Source organism: Lagenorhynchus albirostris, chromosome 11, assembly GCF_949774975.1.
Source record: "Lagenorhynchus albirostris chromosome 11, mLagAlb1.1, whole genome shotgun sequence".
In the NCBI taxonomy this organism is placed as follows: domain Eukaryota; kingdom Metazoa; phylum Chordata; class Mammalia; order Artiodactyla; family Delphinidae; genus Lagenorhynchus; species Lagenorhynchus albirostris.
Genome location: NC_083105.1, coordinates 19,152,908 through 19,166,803, shown reverse-complemented (window position 1 = coordinate 19,166,803; position 13,896 = coordinate 19,152,908). Strand labels below are relative to the sequence as shown.

The 13,896-nt window shown below is 47.0% G+C and overlaps 1 protein-coding gene across 1 annotated transcript in view; it reads right to left on the bottom strand.

Annotated features, from left to right (window-relative positions):
* Positions 1-13,896, bottom strand: part of PAH (phenylalanine hydroxylase) — a 69,216-nt gene that overhangs the window by 28,362 nt on the left and 26,958 nt on the right. The window contains exon 4 of the mRNA XM_060164807.1: positions 3,790-3,878. Coding sequence (XP_060020790.1) covers positions 3,790-3,878 — 89 coding nt within the window. The remainder of the gene's footprint in view (positions 1-3,789; positions 3,879-13,896) is intronic.

Sequence of the window (13,896 nt, the reverse complement as noted above, 5' to 3'; positions counted from 1 at the left end):
GCTGTTTTGGAGGCCCTGAAGTGAGTTGCTGGGTCCAATGTCAGTGCACGCTGCCAGGGCAGGGGGTCAGGGGGAGGTCATCCTGAACACCAGGGGAACACAAGGAACGGAGGGTTCTTTCGGGGAGGACACCCCAGCCACTCCTCACGGCGGGGCCAAGCCCTGTGAGGCCCAGAGGCTGCAGGGAAGCACCCTGGAGGGTTTACTCTTGACATTGGCCCGTGAGTTCCCGGGATCTGATGAGAAGCCACAGGAAGGAACAGAGAGAGCCTGGCCTCCTCGTCAGGGGGACTGTGTACCTGATAAATTATAGTTTTATGATAAAATGCATGACATGGAGAGGCCAGGGACCCAAAGACATGGGCTGGATCTGTAAAGACAATGAATTCCAGGGGAGTTTTAAGTCCAGCCCCGACTGCCTCTGAGGAGACATGAGGATAAAGAGAGGGAACAGGCCATATCTGAGGACTGGCCTCTTCCCCCACTGTTCCCTGTGAGCCAGGCACGTGACCAACAGATGGGACATGAGACAGGGAAGGAGGAGGCAGCTGGGGAAGAGGAGAAAACACCCGACAGGGCCCATACCAGGTACGGGGTCAAGGGTGGCCAGCTTTTCTTAGAAACAGTATTTTTGGAGATGCTTTGCTCCCAGGGCAGAACGGCCCGACACTGACTCATCAAAGGGGATGTAAAGCTTCTCCTTGTACGACACTGGCCATCCCCAGGGCCCCATGGGACTGGGTTGCATCCTACCCAGGAAGATGGGACCGGCATCCAAATGTTCCGACTTTACCTCTAGTTTTTGCAGGAGAGGAAACTATCAAACTCTTAGAGGAAAACATAGGCAGAACACTCTATGACATAAATCACAGCCAGATCCTTTTTGACCCACCTCCTAGAGAAATGGAAATAAAAACAAAAATAAACAAATGGGACCTAATGACACTTCAAAGCTTTTGAACAGCAAAGGAAACCATAAACAAGACCAAAAGACAGCCCTCAGAATGGGAGAAAATATTTGCAAATGAAGCAACTGACAAAGGGTTTATCTCCAAAATTTACAAGCAGCTCATGCAGCTCGATATCAAAAAAACAAACAACCCAATCCAAAAATGGGCAGAAGACCTAAATAGACATTTCTCCAACGAAGATAGGCAGACTGCCAACAAACACATGGAAGAATGCTCAACATCATTAATTATTAGAGAAATGCAAATCAAAACTACAATGAGATATCATCTCACACCAGTCAGAATGGCCATCATCAAAAAATCTACAAACAATAAATGCTGGAGAGGGTGTGGAGAAAAGGGAACCCTCTTGCACTGTTGGTGGGAATGTAAATTGATACAGCCACTGTGGAGAACAGTATGGAGGTTCCTTAAAAAACTACAAATAGAACTACCATATGACCCAGCAATCCCACTACTGGGCATATACCCTGAGAAAACCATAATTCAAAAAGAGTCATGTACCAAAATGTTCATTGCAGCTCTATTTACAATAGCCCGGAGATGGAAACAACCTAAGTGTCCATCATCGGATGAATGGATAAAGAAGATGTGGCACATGTATACAATGGAATATTACTCAGCCATAAAAAGAAACGAAATTGAGCTATTTGTAATAAGGTGGATAGACCTAGAGTCTGTCATACAGAGTGAAGTAAGTCAGAAAGAGAAAGACAAATACCGTATGCTAACACATATATATGGAATTTAAGGGAAAAAAAATGTCATGAAGAACCTAGGGGTAAGACGGGAATAAAGACACAGACCTACTAGAGAATGGACTTGAGGACACGAGGAGGCGGAAGGGTAAGCTGTGACAAAGAGAGAGAGTGGCATGGACATATATACGCTACCAAACGTAAAATAGATAGCTAGTGGGAAGCCACCGCATAGCACAGGGAGATCAGCTCTGTGCTTTGTGACCACCTAGAGGGGTGGGATAGGGAGGGTGGGAGGGAGGGAGACACAAGAGGGAAGCGATATGGGAACATATGTATATGTATAACTGATTCACTTTGTTATAAAGCAGAAACTAAGACACCATTGTAAAGCAATTATACTCCAATAATAAATAAATAAATTAATTAATTAATTAAATAAAGGTGGGGAGCCTGAAATCCAATTTCTATCCTTAGATTAAGTAACTTCACAAGTAAGAATCAAAGAAGCTCTGGGAGTTCACACACACAGGCAGGAAGATTCACTGCCAAATCATCGTAACAGTGAAAGACTGAAAACCTCCTACGAGCTCGCTGTTGGGGGCTGGTTAGTAAGTGTGGCACTGCATTTAACACGTATATGTTCATGTCTGTCTAAATAAATAAAATATCGATTATTTTTGGACAGTGTAATAGGTGATTTTTGTTTTTTCTGTTCTGAAGCCTAGGAGCAGGGGGGGAATTCACCTTTGCTTCTGTTTATAAAACACCTTCTCAGTGTAAAAAAATGCAGAATAGTACCAAGAGAAAAAAGAGAAATAAAAAATAAATAAGATAAAAGAAGAGATTATGGATGGTCTTCATTCCCTTCCTCATGCTTTTCTGTATTTTCGAGTCCACGCTAAGGGGTTTAAGATTTGAATTGGAACAACAACTGTTCATATTTTAAGAGGCCAGCCTACCCCCGAAATAGCTTGCTCTTTGTCTCTGTGAAGAGGCCTGAATTTCTGTCGCTGGCTAGACGTTTGTCCTCAGGCACCGTGAGCACTGAGGTAAGAGTCAAAGAATCCAAAGTTCAGCATGGGACCTTAGAAAAGTTATTTACTCATGTTGGGCCTTAATGAATCTGTCTGTAAAATGGGAACGTCTGTTTTGCTTACTGAAAAGAGCCCTTGTGAAGAGCAAGTTCACAACCTGCTCAACTGTAAAGACCACATAAATGGAAGAAGAAAACAGAGTCCTGATGAAATGCAGAGGCTCCCAGTAAGTTACAGTAACCATCGCTTTTGTGAAGGAAAACAGCTTCCACGTCATTTAAAGATTGAGGGACCATTTGCCTGGGCAGAGAATAAAAGACCATCAACATGATGGTGGCATTTCTCACCCACGGGCTGCTCCTCCCTGGAACCCTCCGCCCTAGAAAAGGGGAATGATTAAGATCCCTGACCCCGGTCCTTCCCTTAGAAATATTAAAGGACACGGGACACAGTCCGAGTTCTCTGTCAGATACATCAGATCTTTTAAATTCTGACCACAACCCACTGCCCAGGCTCATAATCTGACACTCTCAAACGCTCACACCTAACACGCCAGCCAGCCATTCCCCAAATATTCCGGATACTTTCAGAACGCTGAGCCTTTGCATATGCTGTACCCTCAGCTCCTAAAGCCTCCCAGTTCCTTATTGGACTAGCATCTTGTTCTCAGGCTTTGAAATCCACTTCCAGTGTCACCACTCCCTACAGCTCCACTGTACCTGGCAGAGTTGTTAGTAGTTCAGTGTTTCCCGAACGCTTGATTTAAACCTCTGGAGTTGGACCAAGTCAGAAATAAAGATAATTTACATATGTGTGTGTGCTTGTGTGTGTGTGTGTGTGTGTACACATCACTTACATACATATATGATACATAAACAATAGTTTCTGGATGTAGATAATGATCTGTATTTGCTTCAACAATAGTAACCATGACAACGATGTTGCTGAAGATGTCTAAGTAGGCACTCAATAAATGTTTGTGGTACAAGCAAACAAAGACACATGGCTCCAAAGGAAGGGCGGGGCGTCTGGTGCGGCAGGGGAGGTACTAACAGAATCTCATCAGAGGGGCCATGGACTCACGGGGTGGTCTGCATCCAGTTCCGCTCCATAGCTGAGAATCTGATTGGCAAATCTGTCGAGCTCTTGAATGGTTCTTGGGAACCAGGGCACTGCAACACAGAAAGGGCAAAGTCCTGAGCAGCAGATTGGCAGGACACGGCCAAAGGCCTCACCGACATCAGAAGCTTGGGACCAGCTCCAATGAAAGTCCACGGTGGTGGCAAGTGGGGTCCCAGATAACCCCCGAAAGTCAAATCTTATTTTCCTTGGAAACTAATTTTATTTACTTATTTGCTTATTCAACTTTACTGAAGTATAATCAACAAAAATTGAAGGTATTTTAAGCATACACCATGGGGATTTGATAGACATATACATGGTGAGAGGATTCTCCCCATTCACATGCATCACCTCATATATTTATCTTTTGTGGGGGGAGGATTCTACTCTCTTTGCAAATTTCATTGATGCAATAGTGTTATCGACTATAGTCATTATGTTTTACCTTAGATCCTCAGACCTTAGTCATCTTATAGCTGAAAGTTTGTACCCTTTGACCAACCTCTCCCTATTTCCCGACCCTTAAGCCCCTGGCAACCAGTTATCTACTCTCTGTTTCTATGAGTTTACCTTTTTTCTTTTTGAAGATTCCACCTAGATGTGATGCCATGCGGTATTTAACTTTTTTTTTCTGTCTGATTTATTTCACTTAGCACCTTGGAAACTAATTTGAAAACACATTCCTAAACATACTCTCTTTCCTGGAAATTTTCTCTGAATTATCTCAAAATTCGTCTCCTTTCCACCTATCGTGGCATAGTGGAGTGGTTTTTGAAGGTTTACTGTAGCAGCAGAATATTTCATGTAATATGTGTTTCAGGCATATTCCGGAATATAAATTAGGTAAAACAGAGCTGTTCTACTGTAAGCACAGATGAGCCTGTGAGCTCTCTTCTCTTGACCCCATCTTCCTATCATGAGTCTCCCTCCCAAAAGGGCCCCCAGGGACCCCAGCAAAACCGTTTGATGCCAAAGCCAATTTGAAAGCCACTGGTGACATAGAATGAATGCAGTCCGGCAGTTTGACGATGGCTTGCAGCACCTAAAAATCTGTGGGCTTGTTCTGAAGCAGCAGCATAGTGGGAGAGAAGATGGGGTCTGCGTTGTGTGACCCACAGTGACTGGGTCCTGCAGAGGGACCCCAGGGCGAAGCGCAGGTGGTAGCTCCTAAATGTATGTGGCCTTCAAGAAAGAAGACACACTGGGAGTGGAGTCATCCTAAGAATGAACAGACGAGGACATTTTGAACTGTAAGTTCCAAGCAGTCAGGAACCAGGCAGGAGTGCACTGTAGTTCTAGGTGCATGGAGGGAAAGGAGGGAGGAAAGTTTAGGGGAAAAGATGCTGAACCTACAGCCAGTTAGGTCTGGCTTAGAATCTAGGCCCCAGCTGCCTATTCATCTTCTCTATGTCTCAGTCCCAACTCCGTGAAAAGGAGAATGGCAGCAACAGCAATAGAAAGCATCCCAAACATTTTTTGAGACCTTACCACGTGCCAGCCTCTATGCTTAGCATTTTTGGTGAAATATCTCCTTTAATCTGGGGATTGTTGCGGGATGTAAATGAGAATGCCGGCAAAGGGTGCAGCCGAGTGGCCCACAAAAAGGTAGCTTTCCTTCTCTTGCACGTTATTTCTGATTCTGGCCCTGCTCGGGTGGGGCAGGAAAGAACATGCGTGCCATCTAGTGGCCAGAGTGGGGAACTGTCTTCCATGGCATCAGACGGGAATCAGCTGCATTCCACCAAAAGAAGATGCTTATCTGAATAGCAGTAATGACGGTCCATTTAGAGCCTCGTTTCCATAGATCTGAGATGCTAAGCTTTCTAATTCCTATGTTAGTAATAAAAACTAACACTGAGTATCATTCTAAATACTTTACTTAGTATTTGTACTATTGGTGGGTACTGCTGGTCTCCCCATATTATAAATGAGAAAACTGAGATACAGAGAGGTTAAGTGACAAACCCAAATACACACACTGCTAGGAAACAGTGGATTCAGGATTGGAACTCGGGCTTGGATGACTCTGTGGTCTCAGCTCTGGATCGCAAAATCTGTCCTGCCAGGTATGGGGGTGGGGCGCACAGTGGTTGTGAGGGCGGGAGCCTGACGCCCTGATTGTCTTTACAGTTTCCCACCTGAAGGCTTCCACGCCCCTAAAACCAGCCCACTTCTCAAGGTGAGCTCCCTATGATAGTAATAATGGGAACAGACGTAGTAATTCCAGCTAATGTTTATATAGCTCTTGCTGCGTGCCAGGCACTGTCCTAAACACTTTACATACCGTACCTCACCCAATTCTCCTAACAGGCCCATGAGGTAGGAGTTATTAGTATCCCCATTTTACAGAAGAGGAAACTGAGGAACAGGGAGGGTAAGTCTCTTCACGGACCTCTGCGGTCCCAAAGGCTAGAGTTTGGAGTCTGGGATGACTCAACACCATGTTCTGCTCACTTAGCATGGGACCTGACTTCCCACTTTGTCACCTGAATTCTCCTCAAGCTTCTCTTTCTCCTTGAATCCAGTGCCTTCCTTTGCACAATGGACCTCTGTTGTCAGCACTGAAAATGGGGTCTATTCCTTACCCGAGTTTGGAAGGGCTTGAGGAAGGACATCCTATTGCAGTCAGCCAGGACTCGGGATTTCCTCCAAGACCCTTCCTGGTTCTCTAGCATGTTGTCGCCCTGTTACCTCACTTCCAAGGCAGCCCATCCCCACTCGTTCATAGTCTCTCTTTTGCCTAAAAATTATCCATAATTCTGGCAATAAGAGCTGCCCCCAGCCCTTTCCTGCTGCACCCCTTTCTGACTTGGGGGGGGGTGGCCGTTAGCCCTGCCAAAGGCGTTTCCATGATTATGTACTGAGCATCCCCTACTACCAGGCACTGGACGTTGAGAGGTGAATACAGTGCAGTCTTCATGCCTGTGGTGCTTATATTCTAGTGAGGGTGACAAGGAATAAACGATAAACAAATTTAAATATATAACAATGCCGGGAAGTTCCTGAAGAAGAACAAAGCAGTGCAAGGAGATGGGGATACTATTTTATATAACATCCTGTGGTTCCAGACCCCAGGGTGAGGGTCCTAGAGGCATGACACGACCTTGCCATGGCTCAAGGGGACTGTGATAGCCAGAGCCTGTTCCTAGATCTGTCCCAGATCTGGTTCCCTATTTGCCTCAGGGAGACACAGACTGGTCATGGTTAAGGGCCTGGATAACAGAGCCACACAGCCTAGGCTTGAATGCTGTCTCTATATTTACCCTCTGTGGCATCCAGGACAGATTATTCCTCTTTGTGCCTCAGTCTTCCCATAAGTAAAGTGGGGATAATAAAGTATACTTTATAGAAACAACATAAGTTTAAAAGAGTTAATATGTGTGATTTGTTGAGAACAGTGTCTGGTACATAGTAAATACAGACTCACGTTGGAAATATTGTGGGTTCGGTTCCAGATCACCGCAGTAAAGAGAATAGCACCATAAAGTGAGTCACGCGAATTTTGTGGTTTCCCAGTACATATAAGAGTTATGTTTACATTATACTGTAGTCTATTAAGTGTACAACAGTATTATGTATGAAAAAACAATGTACATACCTTAAATAAAAAATACGTTATTGCTAAAAAATGCTAAGCATCATCTGAGCCTTCAGTGAGTCGTAGCAGTGATAGCAGAGATCACTGATCTCCGAACACCATAACAAATATAATCATGAAAAAGTTTGAACTATTGTGTGAGTTACCAAATTGGGACGCAGAGGCAGGAAGTGAGCCAATGCTGTTGGGAAAATAGCACCAATAGACTTGCTTGACACAGGGCGGCCACAAACCTTCCATTTGTAAGAAACACAGAATCTGTTAAGCACAGTAAAGCAAAGCACAACAGAAGAGGTACGTCTGTACTAGTATTATTCAGCTGCAAGCTCCAGGGATTTTTTTTTTTCTTTTTACTCTGCCATTAATATAGTGCAGGGAGCAGAGTAGAAAGTCTTTCCGCAAGGCCAGGAAGTCAACCACTTACTCTGTTGTGTAACTGAGTGCGCATTTTATCGCTCAGAGCCTTAGTTTCTTTAGCCACAAAATGGATTAAAACTGTCATTCCCTATTATTGCCATCATTGCATGCATTAAATGCTATAGGAAATGAGACACATCTTAGCAGAGCGACCGGCCCACACAGTAAGTGCTCAATCGGTGTTTACAATTAGGATGGGAAAAAGTTTAATGATGATGATGAAGAAGGAAAAGGAGGAGGGGAAGAGGAGGAAAGAAGGGAGACTGGAGTTACAAGCTCCTTTTCAATCTGGCTCTGATGTTACCAGGATTCCTGATTTTGGGCCTCAGTTTCCCCCTGTATAAAATTCGAGCTGGGGGATTCACTAGCAGCTGCAGTCCCTTTTGGGTTTCATATTCCAACTATGGAGGGCTGAGGCTGGCCAGGGGACACATGAAAATATATTGATACTTCCAGTCAATTAATGTGTCGGCCTCGCTTGTTTCTGGAAGTAGAGCCACTGCATTCTTCAGCATCCAGAATGCATGGCCCCCACCATTTCCCTTTCTCTCACCCAAGAAACAGGGCTCTACTCCGGAGAGAAGCCTTGTTGTCCCCGCCTTGGTTCACAGCTGGGTGAACCAAGCTGGCCGGCTCCCAACTGAACGCCAGAGGGCAGCAGAGCAGCATATTTTCAGCTTTGGCTGACCTTTTTTTTTTTTTCTTCTCTCCTCCAAAGGGAAAACACTTTGTAGTTGGGCCACATGGCTTGGTTCAGACCTCTTGGTGGAAAATAATATCAGAGAACTTGAGAGGGCTGCAAAGACTCAAAGGATTCAAGTCTTGACAAAGAGAAGGCAAAGGTCGAAGCAGCTTAGCAAGCCCCAGGACCTAGTCAGGGAGACTGTCAGGGACCCCCAGGGGAGGGGGCACTGCGAGGCCATGGGGTGCTCATCCAAGTCCAGGGGCCTTCAGTGGCTTCTGGGCCCCATGATCATCCAGAAAAGGCCCAGCACAGAGCAGGCTAGAGAAGTGGCAAAGCTTTGTGGCTATAGTCACACAGACTCTGGAGCCAGACTGCCTGGGTCCAAATCTCACCTGGGCTACTTTGAGACATTGAGACTTTGTGCAAATTACTTAACCCCTTTGTTCCCCAGGTTCCTATCTGTAAAACGGCTATAATAAGAGTATGTACTTCCGAGTGTGTGAGGATTAAATGAGCTAGGACTAGGACAGTGCTTGGCACAGATACTCACATTATGAGTATTTGGTATTATTATCACTATCATGATCATTATTATCATTAGAGAAAGCCAGGTAATAAGGGGGGATGGGCCTGCTACACACTTTCTCCAGGCAGCAGCCCAGTCCTACCTTTGAATCGGTTCCCCCATCCCCTCCCCAGACCTCATGTGAGGTTAAGGTGTTGTCTCCCGGAGGCCGCCGTTGGGTACAGCCTCTGCAGTAGAAAAGAGGACCTAGGCTGGGCTTGACGATTAAGAGAAGTAGTTCACCAGCTGTCAGCCTGGGGAGCAGGGACGAGCAGGGCTTAAGGAAATGAGACCCAGGAGAGGCAAGTTCTGGGTGTTGGGGGGTCAGGGGGGACCAAGGTCCTGCCGTGGCTCACTGCCTGGGGAAGAGGCCCAGCTGAGCACAGCTGGGAAGCAAAACAGGGTGCGGACGGCAAGTGCTAAAGGCAGGAGACTGCAGAGAACTGACTGGAAGCCGGTAGGTCTGCGTTCAAGTTTCAGCTTTCCTACCCATCCCTCCCACAGAGAAAGTTCCTTGATTTCTGAGTTTCTGGCTTCTCATCCGTGAAACAGGCGCGGCAGCCACGCGCTCACCTACTCTTCGGTTAGGATGAGAAGCCACTGACACCCAGTAGGTAGACCTGTGTCATCATTACACTTGAACCTCTCAAAAAAGAGTCCCAGGGACACTTGTCTGGTTAAGTAAGGTTCCGCAGGCCACTGGTGGCAGGGGCAGGGCTCATACCTGTGTCTCCATCCTCGACACCTGGGCTCTTCTAATTTCCCCAGCCCCAAAGTCACAGTTACCTATTTTTCCTTTAAAGTTACATTTTTTGTGAGCTTCCCATACATCAGATGCTGCGCTAAGCGATTTACTTCCATTGTCTGTTTCAATTCTCAGAGTAACCCTAGGGGGGTGGACACGATTATTTCCGCTTTACTGATGAGCAAACTGAGGCTCAGAGAGATGAAACGACTTGTTCAAGATCACAGCACCGGCTGGGCGGGAATCCGAACTCTGTAGCTTGTGCGCTGAACTTGTGCGCTGAGCTGTGCTAGGCTGGTTTAGAATAAGGTGCAGGTGAGCGGCCCTTGACTTTAGATTTCTGTTTGAGGGGAAGGAGATGACAAACTAACACAGGAATTTAGAGGGGCTTGAAGAAAATCCCTAGGACATCCTCGGGTCCTCACCACCTTCCATCCCAAGCCCCCCTGGCTTTAGGGGAGGTAACTATTTAACACTTAAGTCCTTGGTTCCTCAAAGACACCTTCACATTTCCTTTCTCTTCTTCAGTGACACTCACAGGCCCTTCCCCTCCCACCCAGTCTCACTCACAAAGCCGGGAATCCAGACTGACCCCAGCGACCCAGGCCTCTGTTTTGAAAAGTTAAATCAGATTAGCTCATTAATGACCTTTGCAAATACATCCGCGGTGGGCTGGCCCCTGTGAGCCCCTCCACGGGCTGGCGGGCTGCGGGGCTCCGCAGTTAATGAATGGCTTGGGCAGGCTGGTGCAACAGAGGCCCTCTGTGAGGAAAGAAACATCCGGGGTGGGGGCGGGGTGCGGATCATTAATAAATATTGATTTGACTCCAAGGGAAGCAGCCCGAGGGAGAGCTGGCCCTGGACACCCACATCGTGGTCTCATTAAGTCGGGGTCAACTGCTCAGCCTGGGCGCCGAGGGGCGGCTGGCTCAGGGGTGCTCCGGAGCAAAAGCCTTCCGCAGCCCCCAGGCCTGGCTGGAGCCTGCTTCCCGGCCAGCGGGTCAGAACTGGCCCATTAGATTTATAGCAGTTCAAGGTGCAGCCTGGGTCCTATCTAACCCCCTCCCTCCACCAGCCCCAGGGTGTCGCCAACAAGGCACCCAGGCTTGCCCCAGACTTCTGTCTCCAGGCTGTCTCAGGGAGAGCCATAAATCCTCGGCTTCCTAGGCCCAGAATAGAAGGGTGTTTTGCACCCCTTCTTCCCAGGCTCCTGGATGTCCCCTCCGAAGCCTCCGATGGCCTCCAGCTGGGCAGAGAAGCCTTTGCTGTGCTGATCACAACAGATGAAGACGTCTGAGGGGGTTAGTTTTCTCTTTTAAGGAGTTTCTATTTTCTTTTTTGAAGAGGGAACGCCCTTCAGGAAGGTCTTGGCGAGAACAGGTGACCCAAACGCTGGCCGAGGGAGCCAAGCTGGTCCCTGCCTCCTGGATGGAGCCGAGGCGTGGTAGGGCAGGGCCCACTTTTATCACTGACAGCCCAGGCAAAGCCTTTGATCTCTCCGTCCACATGTCAAAATGAGAATGAGAACCAGATGAATAAAAGGAACCTAGCAGGAAGTAAAGAGTGAAATGGAGTGGAAATGAATAAATGGATGGAATGAGTGAAAGATACAAGGGAAATAATGAATAAAGAAAAGGGCATTTATTCCAATCACCAAGCTAACCTGGAGCTATCCTCCTCATAGCCTTTTTAAGATGTCACTTATCTTATAAACGTGCCTATTGGCAGGTTGTCCACCATATTCCCAAATACTGAATTCTGTTTTCTGAGCGCTCACGTTGCCCTGAGATCTGACTACTGGCTACTTACAGCTGGAGTTACAGACAACCTCCATTGGATCAAACAGAATGCATCTAAAGCCTTTTCCATATGTCTGTCCCCCTCCAGGAGCCCCTCGTTGGCCCTGCTCCCCCTCTCCCCACCATGCCCAAGAATGACTTCAGTGTATCTCCTAGGTGCTCCTGACACACGCCCACTTCCCTGTCCCTGCATAGACATGGCCAAACAGCAACTACCTCCTACACCATAAGACATGTGAGTCAAGGCACCACGTGTGCTGTTTTCCGTACTGCATCCCTCCGTGTGGCTGCCACTGAATGGACGCTCGATAAATATGCGTTGCATGAATGAATGATCAACCGAATTAGGGCATAAATGGGAATGAAAGAGAAGAAGGTGGTAAAGCAGACTCTGGTTTTTGAGAAGGAATAGTAAGAGAAAAAGGAAGAAAACCCCAATCGTCAGGATTTTAATAAGTAAGAGCCACGTAATTCATAAAATGCTAAGGAAAAAGAGAATTCCAGGGGGAAGACAGGGTCAAAGGCTACAAATATTTCAAAGAGGATGAAAACAAGAAAGAGGTTACTGCTTTTGGTAACGGATGTTGTCAGGGTGGTAAGGAAGAAGAGAAGGAAAAAAGGGAGGGGGGCAAAGGGAAGGAGGGAGGGAAAAAGCAGGAAATCTGAATGTGAAGCTGTTTCCTAGACCAGGGCTGTTTCCGATATAACACACAGCCAAGTGGATAATGTCCAAACCATGTTCACAGGAAGTCAGCTTCGGGAATGAGATACCATTCCCGGGGCCCCTCACATCATCCCAAAGAGGAAGTTATCTCCCTGGCTGCGAGGTGAGGCTGGCCCCAGTGAGGGGGTGACTGCCACCAACTCCCTCTGTGTTATTAGCCTGGTCAGTGTGTCCACCCGATGGATCTGGTGGTGGCAAATAGTCTGACATTAGGCTGAGGTTATAGATCATAAAGCTCCCCCCTTATTGAGGCTTAAGAAGGAACAATATCAAGGGCCTGTTCGACTCAAGCAAGTTCAACTCAATCCATCAAACACCCTAACACGCAGAGTGTCTTGCACGAAGACCCCATGAGCCCCAGAAAGTGGCCAAGTGGGTCTTAGGTCTATTCACAGATGAGGAAGGAGAGGTAAAGAGGTCTCCCAGCTGCTAGGGAGTCAGATGGGATTCAAACCTAGCTGGCAGTGTACAGAACAGGAATTCAAATCCTGCCTCTCGACTCTAAACTAATTGCTCTTTTTGACTTGCTATGATACTCCCTCAATCCAGCATGAATGGCAACTTGACATTCAGTTAAAATCATTTCATATTCCTGTATTACCCCTTCAGTCGAGGGAACACACCTGTCACAGACAGAAAAGGAGTTCTCAGTCTAATTCTTTGTAATTTTCACAATCCAAAAAGCACACCATGGTGGCCTTTCTTTACCAAAGATCGGGAGTTTGGGGATTCTGGCTTTGCCTCAACCGTAAGATTCCCGGGTATCCTTAGAAAAGACTCAGGGACAAGTTTACTGGCCATTTTGCATGGATCCTTCATGCCAGGCACATTGTGCAAAGTGTATCACAGAATCCCCACAGCCGCACTGGTACACAGATATCTTCATTTTACAGACGAGAAAAGCTAGGCCTACAGAGGGCGAGTAACTTGACCAAAACAGCTACAGCCCTGGAACTGAACTGGAAAAGTGAAGACTCCAAAATCCACACCACGGTGCAAGTGTACCACTGTCTCACTTCCTAATGTTGAGAATGAGAATCATGTTATCTGTTGCCCTAGCTATCTGAGTTGACTGTGGCAAAGCTTCCATGAGACAACCGAAGGGGAAAATCGTTTGGATTTGGCATGCAAATAAGGAATTCCTGTTAGAATGAAAGCCTGCTTACAACCTTATGATCTTCCTCAGCTTGAAGCCAGGCGACCTGGCAAACAGACTGGCTACAAACACAGCATTTACTCGGGATCTTCCCTTGCCAGCGAACAGAGCTGCCTCTGACAGATTGCGAAGCAGCAAGCCCTGGACCGGCTTCCAGTTGCAGGGCTGATGCCACCTTCCCCTCACTGGGCTTATCCTCTCAGCTGCGAGTCTGCCTGTCCCGATGAAGCAGAGTGGAAACGAAAGTCCCATCCTCAGCTGCCAGAGGACTTGCGGCAGCATCAACGCAGGCTGGAAGCAGCCCGGTAGGCTGGAAAAGGCTGTCAATCATTCCTGCGTGTCTTTGCAAACATGCCGACCCTCGGTCTCCTGCAGGCCC